The 17,426-nt window shown below is 31.6% G+C and overlaps 3 protein-coding genes and 2 long non-coding RNA genes across 5 annotated transcripts in view; 2 read left to right on the plus strand and 3 right to left on the minus strand.

Annotated features, from left to right (window-relative positions):
• LOC105118811 (tetraspanin-15-like) overlaps positions 1-857 on the minus strand; it is a 2,256-nt gene extending 1,399 nt beyond the window's left edge. The window contains exon 1 of the mRNA XM_011016851.1: positions 282-857. Within this exon, the coding sequence (XP_011015153.1) occupies positions 282-857 (576 nt within the window). The remainder of the gene's footprint in view (positions 1-281) is intronic.
• Positions 858-2,921: 2,064 nt separating this feature from the next.
• LOC105118807 (cytochrome c oxidase subunit 6b-2) lies at positions 2,922-5,504 on the plus strand. Its single transcript, XM_011016848.1, has 4 exons — positions 2,922-3,139; positions 3,532-3,620; positions 3,722-3,803; positions 5,250-5,504. The coding sequence occupies exons 1-4, from the start codon at positions 3,128-3,130 to the stop codon at positions 5,301-5,303; spliced, it is 237 nt and encodes a 78-aa protein (XP_011015150.1). The 5' UTR covers positions 2,922-3,127; the 3' UTR covers positions 5,304-5,504.
• Positions 5,505-6,824: 1,320 nt separating this feature from the next.
• On the minus strand, positions 6,825-7,412 carry LOC105118808 (uncharacterized). Its single transcript, XR_841027.1, has 2 exons — positions 7,257-7,412; positions 6,825-7,090 (listed from the first exon to the last, which is right to left on the minus strand). It is a non-coding gene; the product is annotated as an uncharacterized LOC105118808 (long non-coding RNA).
• Positions 7,413-10,202: 2,790 nt separating this feature from the next.
• On the plus strand, positions 10,203-13,225 carry LOC105118809 (tetraspanin-8-like). The gene is made up of 2 exons (XM_011016850.1): positions 10,203-10,896; positions 12,665-13,225. Exons 1-2 carry the CDS (start codon positions 10,390-10,392, stop codon positions 12,977-12,979), a joined length of 822 nt encoding a protein of 273 aa, XP_011015152.1. The 5' UTR covers positions 10,203-10,389; the 3' UTR covers positions 12,980-13,225.
• Positions 13,226-16,095: 2,870 nt separating this feature from the next.
• Positions 16,096-16,955, minus strand: LOC105118810 (uncharacterized). Its single transcript, XR_841028.1, has 2 exons — positions 16,821-16,955; positions 16,096-16,686 (listed from the first exon to the last, which is right to left on the minus strand). It is a non-coding gene; the product is annotated as an uncharacterized LOC105118810 (long non-coding RNA).
• Between the last annotated feature and the right edge of the window lie 471 nt (positions 16,956-17,426).

Genomic DNA, 17,426 nt, shown 5'->3' on the forward strand with positions numbered 1-17,426 from the left:
CTTTATATATAGAGAGAGACATATATATATATATATATATATATATATATATGAACTTTTTCTTTCTTTCTAATTCCTCATAAAGAGCAAAAATATGGGTTCGAAACCTACTCCTCCCTCCTCTCTTGTCTTTTTGTAGGAGCAGAAAACATTGGTTAAATATGCATTTATAATCATGTATATGCTTAGCGATTTTCCTATAGAAATCATATCCACGTAAAATAGGCGCAAAAAATGATTCAAAGATAACAACATAACATGTGTAAATGGAATAAAACTACCTCTATAGATGATAATTTCTTGATACTGAAATCAAATGCTTTGAGATTCAACGACCTGGACACCAAATCATCGCATGTTCCTGAACTGAAAATGCAAGATCTAATATTCTCCCAGTCGTCATGATTGCGGATTTTTTCTCTGAACCACATTGGTGTCGCCACCAATCTCCTGCTTTCCATCTTGTTAGCTCCCACAAGTGCAAGTCCCATTGTGAACATCACGATCAACGGCACCATAACGATGAAAAAACCTGGCACTGGAAACCGTGATCTCAAGAACACGACAATGCTGCTAATCAAGGAAACAAATATCAATCCAATGCCAATGCCCATCTGTAATCTCGGTAGCCTCAAGAGCTGCTCACAGTCGTAATCTCTCATGTAAAGCAACCAAATAGCTAAGGCAATGATCAAAACAGAAAGCACAAAAGTGAATATTGATAATAAGCCTACATATTTTCTTACTTGAGTTCCTTTATCAGACTTTGTATTTTCTACAATTCTTTTATTAGTTTTGGTAGTTTCTTTTGTTGTTTTCACTGCAAGTGCTTCTGTAGGGTTAGAATTTTCTGCCATATTTGAGATGAGCTGATCACATAAAATCAACAAGTGGTGATGGGTTTTATTATTGTCAGGTGTTTACCAAGTCAAGTTCGTTTATGAAGTGATACTGTTCATAAGTGTGAGGGAAAAGAGATCCTAATAAAAAGTAACGAGTCAGCGTTGTTTAAGGGATACATGAATTTAGCTTCTTTTTTTTATATATATATTATTAAACCCAGCTGGCTTATGATGTGAGTTATATATTATATGAGTTAATTCAAATTTGTTCTGTTTAGTTTAATTTAAAATAATGTTATGATTTTTTTAAAAAAATATTAAAATATTTTGAATATTTTTTTAAAAATAATCAAATTTAACTGGATTAATTGAGTTATATTACATCAATTTTTATTAAATTTAATTTTAAACTTCATAAAAATCACATGTTTGACTTAATGGTGAATTTAGGTTTAATAATATTTTTTTATTAAATATCTATTATAGTCATTGAGAAGAGATTTTGGTACTCAATAATAATAATAATATGATTCTTTAATGTTTTTTTTCTTTTCACATGAAAACAAGAAAATTAAATTATTTAAAATGGGTCAAACATATATAAGATTGTTATGTATCATTGAATCAAAAAACTAGACCACTTGTTAGGTAGGTTAATAGTAGGTTTTAAAAAAATAATTTTAAAAAATATTTTTAATTGTGTTTGGTTTGATAAAATATATGTTTGATTGAAATTATAGTTGAATTTGATATTAAATAAAAAAAATAGTTCGAGAGTGTTTGGTTAAAATTATGTCTGGAAATAATTTTAAAAATAAAATGATTAATATTAATTTTATAGTTTTTAAAGTAAAATATTATAAATTAAATTATTAATGTTATCTTTGGCTATCTATTGTGTTTGGATAGAATTTTTCATCTAGCCTAATAGCTAAAAGGAAGAGGTTTTAAAGGGAGAATGAGCTAAATTATGGGTTTAAAGGAGGGTTTTAGAGAAATAAATGTATTATTGTAGAGCGTGTGAAGAGGAGGGAGTTATGAAGAAGGGAATTTGGCAATTAATTGGTGAATTTTTCAACAGAGATATGATTTTCAAACCAAAAAAAGAGATAAATGAGTGTTTCAAATGGATTTGATGAGAAGAATTTTAAGAGATGTGTGTAGGACTATAAATAGATATGTGGTAGAAAAAAAGGGTTATTAAGGAAGGTTTTTTGTTTTGTAATGGTTATTAGAGGTAAGAAAAAAATTGAAAAATAAAAAAAATCAGAAAAAAAATAACTAAAAAACTGAATGATAAAAAAATTAATTAAATAGATTAAAATTTAAAAAAAATTTATTTGTTCAGTTCAATTTCAGTTTTACATGTCTGAAACTGAAAAAACTGAACCGAAATTAAAAAACCAAATCAAATAAAAAAAATCAAATTGAAAAAAAAACCAAGCCAAACTAAAAAATCAAGCTAAATAAAAAAATTGAGCCAAATTGATTTGAATTGGTTTCAGTTTAGTTTTGATTTTTTAAATTATTTTTTTAATAAAAATCAAATCAAACCTAAAATAATTATTTTTAATAATTATTTCTCTCTCACTGATAATGTGTACTGTTAGTTAAAGGAGAAAAAAATTAAGGTTAGGACTCATGAGAAGCTAGTGTAACATACTTCTCTTGAAATTGAGTTTCTACCTTATTTTTTGATAGGTTTTAGTTTTAAAAATATTAATTAATACTTTAATCAAAAATAATTTTATATGGTTTCTTAAAAAACTAATATATTTTAAAAGTGTTGTTTTATATATCATGATGAGATTTTTTTTATTAAAACATTAAAATTATAAAAAATATTTTTTTAATATTTTTTTAAAATTAAACACATTCTTAAAATGCGCTTAAATATTTTTTTCATAGTAAATATTCTTAAATATTTTTTTTTTCTATGCAGATACGCAAAACCAACTACTAAAGTTTCGTAAGAAAAGCGGAAATGTTAAGTGGTCTCGGTCTGGCCCAATAAACATAACTGTAATTCGGGTTTAATATATATCAAAGCCAACCAAACAGTAGTTCATAACCCGATTCACAGTCCATGCTTTCTTGTACCCAAACATGACTCTCTCAATTTTTTCGTTTCGTTTTGCACATGGGTCCCAATTTTATTGTTAATCGGACGAACCGCAGGAAAAAAAAAAAAATTAATTAGTCAATACTGAGCCCCTCTCCCCATTCGAACTCTTTCGATTGATTTCTCGCTTCTCTGTGTCTGAATTCGATCGCTATTGGCAGCCATGGGAAAAGAGGTATTCTTTAGTCTCTCCTCTATCTTCACTTTTCTGATTTGAAAATAAAGGCAATCGAATTCATTTTCATACAATCAATTCCTCGGATCTGCAAAAGATTTATTATATCTTCTGGCTGTGTTCTATATTTTACGTACTATGTTTTCATGTTTTACAAATAATTAATTATTTAAGTTAGATTGATTCCTCCTAATGCTTACGACATCGTATGCCTGGTTTGTGGGTGATCTATTAAGATTTAGGTTTTTTTTTTTTTTTTTCCTTTTAGAATTAAGAATAAGGAAACAGCGATGAGACATTTTGAAAATTGTGATTGATTTTTATTTTTTATCTGTTGTTTGAGAATGATGTGATGTTTCTTCGGGTAATAATGGCATTGTTTTACTGCGTAGATTGAGCTGAAAACAGCTCCAGCTGATTATCGATTCCCTACGACAAATCAAACCAGACACTGTTTCACCCGCTACATTGAATTTCATAGGTATTGTTCATTAGTCTTTGTCGATTTTATTTCATTTATCTGTCAATTATTTAGTGGTTATCTTTTTCCCCCCCATAAACGTTAATTATTATTGACTGCAGGTGTGTGGCAGCGAAGGGTGATGAAGGTAATGATTGTGAACGTTTTGCTAAATACTACCGTTCCCTTTGCCCCTCTGAGTGGGTGAGTATACTGAGCCTCTTTTTTTTTTTGTCTCAATTAATTTATGATCTGCCAAGGACATTTTTTTTTAATATACTGTAGTTCTCTGTAAAATGTTGGCAAATGATTTTCAATGAAAGTTTGCCAGAAAAAAAAAGCAAATTATTGAATTTAGAATTAATTTTAGTGGTTTCTTATTCACGTGGGATGTCATCTTTGCACTGTAGCATTATCGTGAATGTTATTGCATCATTCATGGTTTGGGAGTCAGGCTAAATGTAAACACGCCTGTCTGATGCTACATGATGTGGTGTGTTTCACGACATTGCCAATTTTGTTTTAAACTGTATTACTTCCATTTGCTATTGGAATACACTGATACCAGTTGTATGAGCTTATTTACAATATTGAGAAATCAGACAAGCTTGCCTTTATGTTAGAAACCTATTTCACCTCTCAAACATCATGCTCTCCACATTTGTCATCTGTGCTGAACAACAAGCCATCTGTATTTGCTGTTCTATATATAAAAGTTTAAGTTTGACAGCTTGTTGGTCAATTTCTCAAGAGTATAATTGGTGATGTAGTGTGGGAAGAGAAATCAACTCAAAACAACAAAGAACAATAAATTGATGGCAAAAACTAGAAAAAAATTGAACTTGGAACTGGAAAAATTGGTTTAGGGTTTGTAGACAACCTTTTAAACATATTATGATCGATAATATACAGAACATGTCTGAAAAATAAGCTAGGCAGCTTTATTTATACTAGTACTAGGTCTAAATCCTAATCCTTATTGGAAAAAGAATCCTTAGAAAGTTACATGACTAATATTTAATCCAAATGGCACCAGGATTTTTAGACTAATAAGAAGAGTAAAATTACCAAGTAAAGCTCCATGTTGATTACGCTTGTTAGTATCTGACTGACGTATTGTGAATCTGAGACTGTAATGAAGATCTTTTTGCATGACCTGTTTTCTTTCATTCCCTGGCTAACATAGACAAATATTTGGGCCTAGATTACACGTAAACAGATTATCTCTGCATTTGGTGCTTTAACATGCCATTACTTAGAATGTGGAAGCATCCAGTCAGTGGTAAGATATAGTTTAGGATTGAATGAAAAGTTTATAAGACAGAATATTTTATGTGCTGACTTAGTCTGTTCTTGATTAATGCTGCAATGCTATGTTCATCACTCTTGTATACATACCTTCTACTATTTTAACTTTGACTCAAATTTTGTATGTCATCTCTCTGCGTTGTCAGTAGTCAGTGAGATGTTGTCTTGGAATATACCATAATTGGTCTATTATATATTTCAGTCTCTTAAATGGAATCTGTCTTGTAGAATATTGTCTTTAGTGCTTGAAGTGGCAGTGATTTGCTTTTAGTGTCAATAAAAAAATTTACCATTGTAATTGACCATTGTTTCTTTCTTTTTCATGTGAATGAATTGCTGCAGGTCGAGAGGTGGAATGAGCAGAGGGAGAATGGAACATTTCCAGGTCCCCTTTGATCTCACATCAGCGAGCTGAACAGTCTTTGCCCGTATTTGTCTTCTCATTTTCTTCTAGCTACATTTGTGGTTGTGCTTTGACTATGAATTAATAAGGCACTGTTTGGAATTCCTTGTCAGTTTGTTGAATTGACATGAATTATTGCGGATATTTGTGCTGGTTTCTAATTTGTTTATTTTCGTTGTACTGTTAATTGTTCTTCACTGTTAGGGGTGCAGTCTTTGATTGCGTTGACAGTGAATGGTTCTGGAATACCTTGATGATTTTTAGAACCTGAAGAATATACATATAATGAGGTCAAAATGGTTCTATCACAGAGTTTGGGGTGGATTTCTCTGGAATCTAGAATAGGATACCAACAAGCCTGAGATGGCTATTTGTCGATTTGGTGGAAAGGACAAGAAGCTAGAACAGCAACCAGTGTGTTTACGATTGCTTAGCAATGCTTCTACCTTGTCACCATTGTAATCGTTAGCCCAAGTTTTTGGTTTTTTTATAGACATTTAGCACAAGTTCAGGAATGAAATTGGCTGAGGTAAAATGCAGCAACTGTATGCTGGAGCCGAGACCGAAAACAGACTTCTCAGGGCAGGGAGGCCCTGCTTTGGCGGTAGTCTAAAACCTTGAGGTTTTGGAACCAGCCAGGGTGCCTCGCTTTTGATTCTTGTGGATGGTTCGATATTAGTTATTATTATTTATTAGAGAGGTGGATTGAAGAATGGGGCCAAGCCATAACTGTGGATTGTATGTTAAAGTTTCAGTGCTGAATCCGTGGTCGGATGTTGACATTTAATTTGGCTACCATTACCGTATGCTCGTAAGAGGTATGTATCTAAGGAATTCGAGCATTACACAAACAAAGAAACAAAAAATTCCTTGGTCAAAGTTGGGGGAGCTGTCCCTTTGTCTGTTCATCATGCCCCAATTAAATAACCTAATATAATTAATACGATGAAAAATGAAAATCGTCGTAGGCGATAAAGTGAAGCAATTTGATTACCAGTCCTCATAGAAGAGAGTCTGCAAACGAAAGTTATCGTCCTTGCTGGTGGATCAGCAACAACCACCATCACCAACCACCTCTACTTTGCTTGCTAGTTGCTTCCATTCCAATTTTGCTTACCTTGACGTGACGGGATAGTAATTTTCTTAATCAGCGCCGCTAATCTATGCATGTCAACTTGTTACCTCAAATTCACTCCAGAGGTTATCGGGAGCTCTGCACAACAATGTAACTACTTTGCTTCTACAGCCATAAAGCTAGAGAAATATGGTGATATTCAAAGCATTAACAGAAAATCAGAATCTTCTTCTCAAAAGGTTGCTCTCACTGACAGATTGACCAAAGCATCAAATGCCATGTGATCATGTTAAGAAGGTTCTTTTGGCTTAATTAAACATCAAGTGATTACTGGGAAAATATTGGGATTTCCCGGGATATGATTTATTATACTGTTAAACTACACTAGCTAGATTGTCATAGTTTGCAGGTACAGAGCATCGGAAACAAGCCATACGAGTACATGGTGTGCGCAACACCACCACGTTGCCTCGTGACAAAATATCACAGAGGGGCGAAAAGGCTTCTTTCATCTAAAATGGATATCATAGAGCGCTGTCTCGCTGACAATGCCATCCACAATGTGCAGGGGCGTAAGATCGAATCGTCTTAATCAATGAGAATAGCATAGAACGTGATTTCCGTAGCTTTCTGGCTCCTTATTGCTTCAATGATCTGTCTCTGTGAGGAGATCATGTGGATTGTGACAATATATAGTGGCAGAGCCTGCAAAACCATCATGGAATGGTTAGCATATAACAAAAATAGATTAGAAGAAAGAACAAAAGGAAGGAAAGGAGAGAGAGAGAGAGAGAGGGGGGATGGATTGAACTTGAGTAATAAACAAGTTCAAGACTCAAGTTCAAGATGCAGGGGCAATATGTTGACTTACCACCTAACGCAGAAGAGGTCACAAAACTAGTTCTTGGTCCAAAATGTCATCTGGTTCGAAAGAGGTATTCTCACATTGGGATCTCCACCCTCCGTATGCCATGACCCTGTGTGCTTCTCTATTTGAAGAAAAAGGCACCACAGTTCCAAAATTTATAAATGTTCTGTTCGAAATATATAAATAAATGAATAAATCTGGTAAAATATATTATACCCTTCAAGCGCAGGGCCATCGTATTTCTGGAGCTAAACGCGGCATTGCAAGTTTCAAGGCAATTCCCTTTGTCTTTTTGGAAAATATTAGTATATGGGTTAGCAGTGCATGTGAAACTTGCACACAACCTCATACATCAGCGTTTCTTTTTATTTGATAAGTACAATCTACAGTCCACGGCTCTACATGTTCTCCGTCAGTCCTCTTTCTTAACCTTATAATTATTTATTTATATTTCTTAGAGTGCAAATTGCTAAAAAATGACTTGGTAAGCACACTACACAAACATTTTAAAAAAAAAACAAGAGGGCCAGATTACTTAGATTCAAAAATCAAATTGTTCAAACTTTATCTCCTTTTCTTGCTCAGATAGCATCTGATAAGTAACGTATATTTTTCAGTGCACCCTACAAAAACATTAAGATAAAGTCTTTCTACTTTTTAATTGCATCAAATGTGGGCATAGAAAACAGATTTAGAGATGTTAAGATTATTAATTTCAAGATATTAATTCCTTTTACAATTCATCTTGTGATATTGTTTCTTATGATTTGTCTTTAATTGATTATTGTCTTCAAATATAGATATAGGAATTTCAAGTGATTCCAATTAAGAATATAAAAGATTTTTAAAGTAATAAACACGAGCATTATCTTGTGTTTTCAAGATTTTGAGACTTAAATATTATTATTTTCAAGATTTTAATTGCTTTTGTTATATTTGTTACAGAGTTAAAACAATATTACTTTATGATATATAAAATTTTTGATAAATTTTTATAAATTTTTTAAGAATTTTTGTTTTATTTATGATGAACATAAACAAAAAATTAGAATTTATAGAAAAAAATAGACAAAAAAAGAAGATTATTTTTATCATTATTAAACTAAGATTTATATATATATATATAAAAAACAACATTTTCTCAAACCAATATATTTTTAAAATTTAAAAACACGTATCTTCGTACCAATATTTCCATAGAAGTCGTCGGTGACAGCATGGACATTGAAGTAAAGCCAGCCAGCCATCCTAGTGTTTTCGTGTCTGCCGTGTAGACATCCCTTTTCTTGTAGAAAAATACTGCCAGCATTTTACCTAATGTCTTTGATGGTTGGATGACTTTAGGAGTGCTGGGAACTGCTTGGTTTTGAAAAAGAAGAAGAAGAAGATAGACAATTTGAATATCTCATTCTCAGCCAAGCTTTCATGTAATATTAAAATTAAATATCAATTATTTAGGTTATGGTTAAATAATAAGAATTTAGCACTAAAATTTTTGTATTTTTATTTGATTTTAGGTTCGAGTTCTTAATTATTTATATGATAGTTATTAAAAATTTACATGATTATTAATTTTATAATCCGTAGAATTAGTTGTAATGTGTATAAACTAATCTAATATCTATATTAATTAAAAAAATAAAATAAAATATTTATATTTTATTGTAGCTTATAAATTAGAATGGCTTCATTTGTGAATTAGATTCAATTTTTCTTTTTTAATAATATTATGTTTAATTTTTATTTTTTTATATTATTTTAATATATTGATATTAGAAATAATTTTTAAAAAATAAAAAAAATCATTAAATAAAAAACAAGAGTTGACCGCTTTTGTCAGTAGACGTGGTTAAATCATACATTGACTGATGTAGGATTTTTGTCATCATAAATAGCAAAAATAATAATAATAATTTGCCTGATTTAGAAGTGGACGCGTGTGGGACATGCCGGTCACCTCTTATTCATAGTTACCACGCCGACAAGCCGCGATGGGTGACACGTGACGGGTGCATGTTGGTAGTATAGCCCACGGGGTCACCAGAAGACTGCTACCTAACGGCTACCTCTGAAACTTTATTTTATTAATTGCTTTTAAAAGGAAGACTTTATGATTTCATTATTGTAATTTGTAAAACATGTAATTGGCTAATAATTAATATGTAATCCTTTCTTATTTTTATTTTGTCTTGAACAACTAATTCTTTCTTTAGTATTTTTTGTACATGGATACATTTTGTGAGCAATATTTTTAATATTTTTCAAAATAATAAAAATCAATTATTTTACATTTATTTCATAGTTAGATTTGCATTGTAATTAACGAAAAATAATTTATTCAAACAAAAAATAAAATAAAATATTATCATTCTTAAAAAAGAATATATATTTTAAATGTAATGAAACAAATTTCAATGATGTATGTATCTTGAAAAACTACAATGTATCTATTTATTTTATTTTATAAAATCATAAATTTATATTGATTATTATAAAATTAGAAATAATTGTGATAGCAATTATTTTGTAAAATATTTTTACTTTGAAATAATTTGAAATAATATATTTTTTATTTTTTAAAATTTATTTTTAACACAAATCCATTAAAACTATCTAAAAACACATAAAAAATAAAATAATTTTTTTTTTGCTAAACCACTTCTCTAACATAAAAAAAATGCAATTAATGAAAAATTACATTAGATTTTTAAAGATATGCACAAGAAGGATTTACACTAATTAATTAATTAAAAAGAAGAGATAAGTTAAAAAGTTTTTGAAACACGTAGTTGTGCTAATTACTAAACCATCACATCCATACACGTTGACCAGTACTGTTTGTATCCGTTGAGGATTGTAAATTGTAATATTAAAAACCAAAATATATAATAATAAGAAACCCTACGTCTTTCAACTAACCACGCGTGACTCAATAAATACGCGTCCTTTAGCGCGTGTGTCGTAACCTCCCACGCTAAATAGAAGAACCTTCCCTGCAACCTCCATCCCCATCTGCCCCCCCATCCTTCATCACTAATCATTATAAATAGCCTTCTCCCCTCGCCATATCATAACCCAACAAACGCTCCTTTCTTTTCTGTCTCATATTCTCCGCAACCAAACAAGAAGAACAACAATGTTTCGTTTAAGCAACAACTTGGTAGGAATCCTGAATTTCATAACCTTCCTGCTCTCAATCCCCATCCTGTGGGCAGGGATATGGTTAAAAAACAAAGGGACATCAGAATGTGATAAGTTCTTCGACACCCCAGTTATTGTCTTGGGTGTCTTTCTCTTGCTAGTCTCTCTAGCTGGCCTAATTGGCGCGTGTTGTCGCGTGTCATGGCTTCTCTGGACTTACCTCCTAGTCATGTTTCTCCTCATCGTCTTGCTCTTCTGCTTCACGATTTTCGCTTTTGTCGTGACCAACAAAGGTGCCGGTCAAGTTTTGTCCGGGAAGGGGTATAAGGAGTATAAGTTGGGAGATTATTCGAATTGGTTGCAGAAGAGAGTGGGCAATGAGAAGAACTGGAGGAAGATTAAGAGTTGTTTGATTGATGCTAAAGTTTGCAGTGATTTTAACCAGAAATTCGTGAATGATACTGTTGACGTCTTGTATACCCGCCATCTGTCTGCTCTTCAGGTATTTTTTTCATCTTTTTTTTTATAGCTTTTGAGTTATTCTTTGACTTTGCGGTTATTTTTTTTTTGTTAGATCCAAGTTTTTGTTGTTAAAAAGAAATAATGTTAAATCTACGATGATAATTTTCAATATTAGTATTTTTCTTTCCTATTCAAGAAACGAGATGTCACTCATGAGTCATGATGGGTTACTGGTAGTCGTTAGATGTCAGTACAATTTTCTGCGTGTAATTGTGGATTAAGAATGTTGTGATTAATAATTTTGATTATATATATATATGGTTATGGTATAAAACATTATTCTTGAGCATGTTCTATGAATGTTGAGATGACTGGTACGTTTCTCGATACACTCGAGTAGATGCTTTCAACAAGCCCCACTCACAGATAGCTAATGAGCTAGCTCTTTTAAAAAGAAACCAGCAATACTGGATGCGATGTTTGGAACAAAAAGACAACCAAAGGTTCCCGAAATGTTCGCAAATGACTTGTCATATGGCCGTACAGAAGAACAAGCAGACATGGACCATTTCCAAAAAAATGATTTATTAGACTCCAAAAATGGAAGAAGAAAAAAAAAGAAGAAAAAGGCTTTGTTTGTGATATAGGAAGAAGGAATTTTTTCAATTTTTTTTCTTTCTTTCATTGTTATTTTAGGATTATTCGCAGTTGCTTCTAGTTTACTATAGCTTTAGAAAGGAAAGCAAGAGCACTTTTAGGTTACCGTATGAAAAATATGATTCTTTTTAGTGAATTAGTTGATTCCTGTCATCATATGGTGTTAAAGCAAGAGCACAACCTTAGATTATATATATATATATATATATATATATATATATATATGGTATAAAACATTATTCTTGAGCATGTTCTATGATTTTGTTGCTTCAATGTTATCATAATGACAAAAAAAAGAAGAAAAAGGCTTTGTTTGTGATATAGGAAAAAGGAATTTTTTCAATTATTTTTCTTTCTTTCATTGTTATTTTAGGATTATTCGCAGTTGCTTCTAGTTTACTATAGCTTTAGAAAGGAAAGCAAGAGCACTTTTAGGTTACCGTATGAAAAATATGATTCTTTTTGGTGAATTAGTTGATTCTTGTCATCATATGGTGTTAAAGCAAGAGCACAACCTTAGATTATATATATATATATGAAAGAAGCATTTGTGCTTTATCTTTTGCAGTATCCTTTGCTGGGATTCTGTGTCTAGTGATCCTTCCTATGTGCTGATATGTGAAATATACCTCATTTTGCGTAGCTCTACCTGTGCTTGTGCTTGAGTTGTGATGAGTTGGGGGAAAGGGCCCTCTTTTACCTTTGATCATTAATAATTTTATCATCTACTAATTGTTTTTGTATGGGGCAGTAGGGTCTCTTTTCCTCGATGGCCTCTCACGGCCTTATGAACTGACTTGTTGCGGTTTTATGTTTGTGTGCGCCGGTGGTTAGTTTAACTTTATATGATGATCTTTTAGTGTAAATGCGGAAGTTCATTTGACAATATGAACTTTTGATTGCCCTGGACAAGAAAATGGAGATTCATTTCTTTAGCCAAAGGGGTTATTATTAACCCTAGATAATTATTTATTTGACATAATTTTTCTGTTGTTCTGCAATTGTTTCTATGAACGTTTGGTAAATAGCTGTTCTATGTAGGTATTGTCGCAGTAGGCTTTCTTCTTCATGTATTTATAGTTCTTCACGTTTGGTAAAATGTAGTTCATAACACTACACTGGGATCTGATGTTTCGTTATTGTTTTTGCAGTCTGGTTGCTGTAAGCCATCAGATAGCTGTGGCTTTATTTATAAATCACCGACTAACTGGGAGAAGACAACTACAAATTCCACCTCCGATCCTGACTGTAATGCATGGGATAATCAAACAGATGTTCTCTGCTTTAACTGCAACTCTTGCAAAGCTGGACTGCTGGACAACCTCAAGAGGGATTGGAAGAAGGTGGCTGTTGTCAACATTATTTTTCTCGTATTCCTCATCATTGTGTACTCCGTCGGATGCTGTGCTTTTAGGAACAACAGAAGGGACAACAATGCTTACTCTTCTGGATGGAAGCACCCTTAACTTGGAGAATTCTTGCAGCTAGCATGGATGCCGATAGCATCGATTAGGATTTTAGTTGTAGGCAGCATACTTATTTGCTGCGCATTCTGATGTTATATATTTTTTTTCTCCACAGTTGGTTTCTTTGTATAGCATTCTTATGCTTTTCTTTTTATTATCTTTGGAACATATTGGTTTTATATGGCCTTGTATGCTCTGCGGAGCTCACATTTTCTATATCTGAGACCTTGTTTGATCATTCTTCTCTGATTTGTTTAATGCATCAGTTGCCGAACCATGCATTGGTTTAATGCGCATGCTGAACTAGCTTTAATACTATTCCTTTAATATATTCATTACCATGGTGTGTTGAGCGGTTGCTGATAAAAATAAGGTCAGGGAAACTGGGTTTCTGCGGTTTCTAGGTGTGGATTCTGTGGTTACAAACTGAACCCTGCTAATTGCTTATGCAGAAGACTGATTTCACTATATTTGTGAGCGGTTGCTGCCATGTTTTGCAGGAGTGGAAACACACCATTAATTGCAGGGGTCCCATTTCTTATTCCAGATACTTAAATGCTGGGTGCGAGGTGTCAAATCAACAAAAAAAATGGTAAATATTTCTCCTCAAGCGTGTTGACTGCAAACGAGAGGACGGGGACTTTCTCTGAAAAGTCTTTCGACGTGAACAGTGAGAAGAAAGGTGTACATGCCAAAATACTGTCTTGTCTCAGAGTTTGGTGAAGATCAAATCATACAAAACAAATTGACATGCACTTTGGAACGTCTTTTTCCAGCACAAGGGACTACATAGATGATTAAAGGTATCCACTTTCCTAATTATTAGGGTTTAAATTTCAAAATAAAATGTGAAAAAAATTCTAATTTTGATAGACTAATTTTATGTATGCTAATTTTAATTATTTTTTTTAGCTGAGGAATTATTTTTTCAAGGTTATCATCGTGTTTTTAAATGAAAATATGTAAAGCATTTTGTCGGGTGCATTGTTGGGGCTTGGCTCACGCACATGAATAAAGAGATTCATTTTATATTCAATAAAAATATTTTTAAAATAAAAAAATAATTCTTTTTATTCATCCTCATCTTTTTCTTGTGTTTATCTATCTCAATAGAATTATTATCAATATTTATTTCTACAATAATATATATATATATATATATATTCTAAATTATTATTGTTAATGATGACTCATGGGGTCCATTTTTCCTTGAATAGTCTTGATGAGAAAACTTTAAATATAATTGAAGAAAATTAAGTGCCACATGAATAAATTTTTTTAAATAACTGAATAGTGTAATTGTTTTATGTTATATTCCTTTATATACCTTTCTAATTGGTTCATCCTACCATTAAAATTCCTCTTTTTTAACAAGTCCCATTCTGCATTCACACTTATAAGTTAAGTCCTATTAGTTTGTTTTTTTTAGAAATTAAATCAATTTCTTTGAAAAAATATTAAAAAAAAAGGCTAGCCATATAGAAGTGGTTACCCAACACGCATTTTTAATGGTGACCACCCCTTATTTTTTTTAAAAAAACAAGTGAATTATATGCCATTATCAAACCTAGTTTTTGACCACCATAAAGGTGGCTTAAAAATCAAGTTAGTATTTTTTTCAACTAAAAACTTAATTCTTTACATATTTATATTTAACAGCACTTTAATAACCTTAAAAAAAAATAATATCTTAGCTAGAAAACACTCAAAATCAATTACAAAACACAAAATCTCTAATATATTATTTTAGGAAATTGAAAAGTCCAAAATCACTTTAATGAAATTTTTCTTTCTGAAAGAAAAACTTTGATATTAAATTTATTTATTTTTGGTATTGAAATTCTATCAACCAACCTTTTTCTCTCATTCGATATTTTTTAATGGCTCTCTCTCTTTATTTTTAAATTTATAAACTTAAAATATAAACAAAATAAAATTTTAAACTAAGTTGTTTAATTGCAAAGCTAAAATAACTAAAAAGAAAACTTGAAAATATCCTAAGAAAAAATTAAGCAAAAAGGCCCTAACACCATTTTATTTTAAAAGGGTCTTATTTTTTCTTTATTTCAATTTCCTTAGATTCTTTTCTTATGAAATCAAGTATCAACCTAACATTGAAATATTTTTTTAGATCAAAATAACTATATAAAAAATATATTAAAATAAATTATGAATCTCAAATCTTAATTAATCCAATATTGAAAGATAAAATTAAAAAAAAACTGATGATAAAGCAAAAATAAAAAGAAAAAGGATTAAAGTTCACACCATAGTTTTTATTTTTTTTTCAATTTTAGTCCCTTTATTTTCAATCTTTTGCAAACAATAAATTGAATTCTTTTTGTCAAATTGAGCACTAATTTGATGTTAGGATATTTTTTTGAGATCTCAATAATAACATAAAAGACAAATTAAAATAAATCATCAACTTCAAATGTATATCAACACAATATCAAAGAATAAAATTGATAATATCATAAAAAATAAATCATCAATTCCACAATTCCAAATACATATCAACATAATATCAAAAAATAAAATTAAAAAGAAGAAAAAATTGATTATTAAAGCAAAACAATAACCGGAAAGAAAAGACAACACATGAAGAAAGATGCCTTTCATCAATTCTTTTTTTTTTTAAATTTTATCCATAGATTTTTTTTTCGTTTTGGCAATGATATTTATTCTCATTTTCTTATCAGTGTCAGTCTGAGTGGTTATGCCAGGAATTTTCTTCTTCATGGAATGATATCTATTCATGTCATCTGTAGAATCTGCTTCTTGCAAATCAACATGGCGGCAAGCAAAATTGTAGCTTTCTAGATTTAGAAAAAAAGTTAATATTACCATTCTATATCCTACACTTTCCTTCACTCAGTATCCTGAATTGATCTTTGATATCATCATTTTTTAAATGCCTAATACACATGTCGACCTGAATGCCTTCAAAGTGAAAATTCAATAATCTTGAGTGGAAATGTTTTTTGTTGAATTGGAAATGCACTAGAAGATTATGTGTTGCAGATTTGCCTCGATGAAAAGGAATGATCCTTGAAAATTATTAGTTTTCTACTTTGCTACATACATTATTATATTGATCCAGAAACTTTGAGAAGTAAAACTTCAATAATTAGGAGGATTTTTATAGTTGAAATGTGATGTCAATCAATATAAACACTGAAGACTTAAAAAATGAACAGAGTTCAATATGGTGTTACCTTTTCGGGTTGGCTATAATATGAGTTCTGAAATCCGTTCTCTCTGTCTTCGATTGCTCGTGTATGTGTCATCTATTTATCAGGGGATTTACTTTGTTCTATATAAAACTCTAATGAGACGGGGAACATCACAATTTCAGAAAGTAACCACAGAAGAGTTGTTCTGAAGATGGAACCTGAGTGAAGCATGGCACTAGGATATTTCGACATGAAATTTGTATCTCCGAAAGGAAAAAAACTAACTTTGAGGATGTCATTCAGATTCATCACACTTTGTCCACATTAGGGAGTTTTTCATATAGAAGTGGCTCTTCCAAATGTTTTTTACAGATGTTATTTCCTGAAGATCCATCCATAGAACCTTGCTGAATATTTGTCCCGTCAGCTTGTGGCACAAAATTTGCCCCTTGTTTGATCTCCTGTTGGTCTGAAGCTTGACCCGATATCACCATATACAAACCAGAAATCACAACAATAGCACCTAACAAGCTGAAGTGAGATAAATATATCACATGACCAACATTATCAGCATTAATTAGCTATTCATACTTTCTTTTTATAACTAACAGAATTCTTCATAAAGAATATAAATTGTCATGAAAACATTCCAAGGAGTTATGTACCTTGATGTGTAGATCATCTCATGTAGAAAGGTAGCAGCTAAGACGGTCCCAATAACGGTGGCAGAGGTTTGAACATTGCTGAGAAGTGTAGTCCCCTTTGTGCCATGCACCAGGTTTGAAGAATAATGATGCTTGCAGAAGCAATTCACTGGTCAAAAAAGGTTTTGGTTACAGCTATTTAAATAGACCATATAAGGACATGTTTATGATTTTGAATTAACAAAATATGTGCACAAGACAAGAGTACTGAGAGAGCATGCTACATTCTATGGAGAGTAAACAAGCATGCTCAAGAATTGAATGCAGTTTCCACGCTTGTGGATCTGGTTTTATGAAGATCGTAATTGCTATTGTTGTAGGGATCCGAAGAAACACATCCCAACAGTAGAGAGTAAGGGATCAGGACACCTAGCTGATATTGGAACCTGTTCTGAATTTCAGCAAACATGTAGACCTAGATATGTGATTTCACTAATATTGATACAGCTGGAAATTTGGAATGAACTCACAGAGCAGATACCTGCATGATCTTCCAGATTACAATTGAACAACTGTTTCCAAAGAGGATTATTGAACCCAACAACCAAGTCTTGCTTCCAGAACAGT

This window comes from Populus euphratica, unplaced genomic scaffold (assembly GCF_000495115.2).
Source record: "Populus euphratica unplaced genomic scaffold, PopEup_1.0 scaffold2264.1, whole genome shotgun sequence".
Taxonomy (NCBI): domain Eukaryota; kingdom Viridiplantae; phylum Streptophyta; class Magnoliopsida; order Malpighiales; family Salicaceae; genus Populus; species Populus euphratica.

Bases quoted from the DNA above. Each gene is read 5' to 3' on its own strand.
- LOC105118807 (XM_011016848.1), top strand. The intron at 3,621-3,721 runs GTATTGTTCATT...TATTGACTGCAG, and splicing joins CGCTACATTGAATTTCATAG to GTGTGTGGCAGCGAAGGGTG. The intron at 3,804-5,249 runs GTGAGTATACTG...GAATTGCTGCAG, and splicing joins CCCTTTGCCCCTCTGAGTGG to GTCGAGAGGTGGAATGAGCA.
- LOC105118809 (XM_011016850.1), top strand. From the start codon at position 10,390: ATGTTTCGTTTAAGCAACAACTTGGTAGGAATCCTGAATTTCATAACC. The intron at 10,897-12,664 runs GTATTTTTTTCA...TTGTTTTTGCAG, and splicing joins GCCATCTGTCTGCTCTTCAG to TCTGGTTGCTGTAAGCCATC.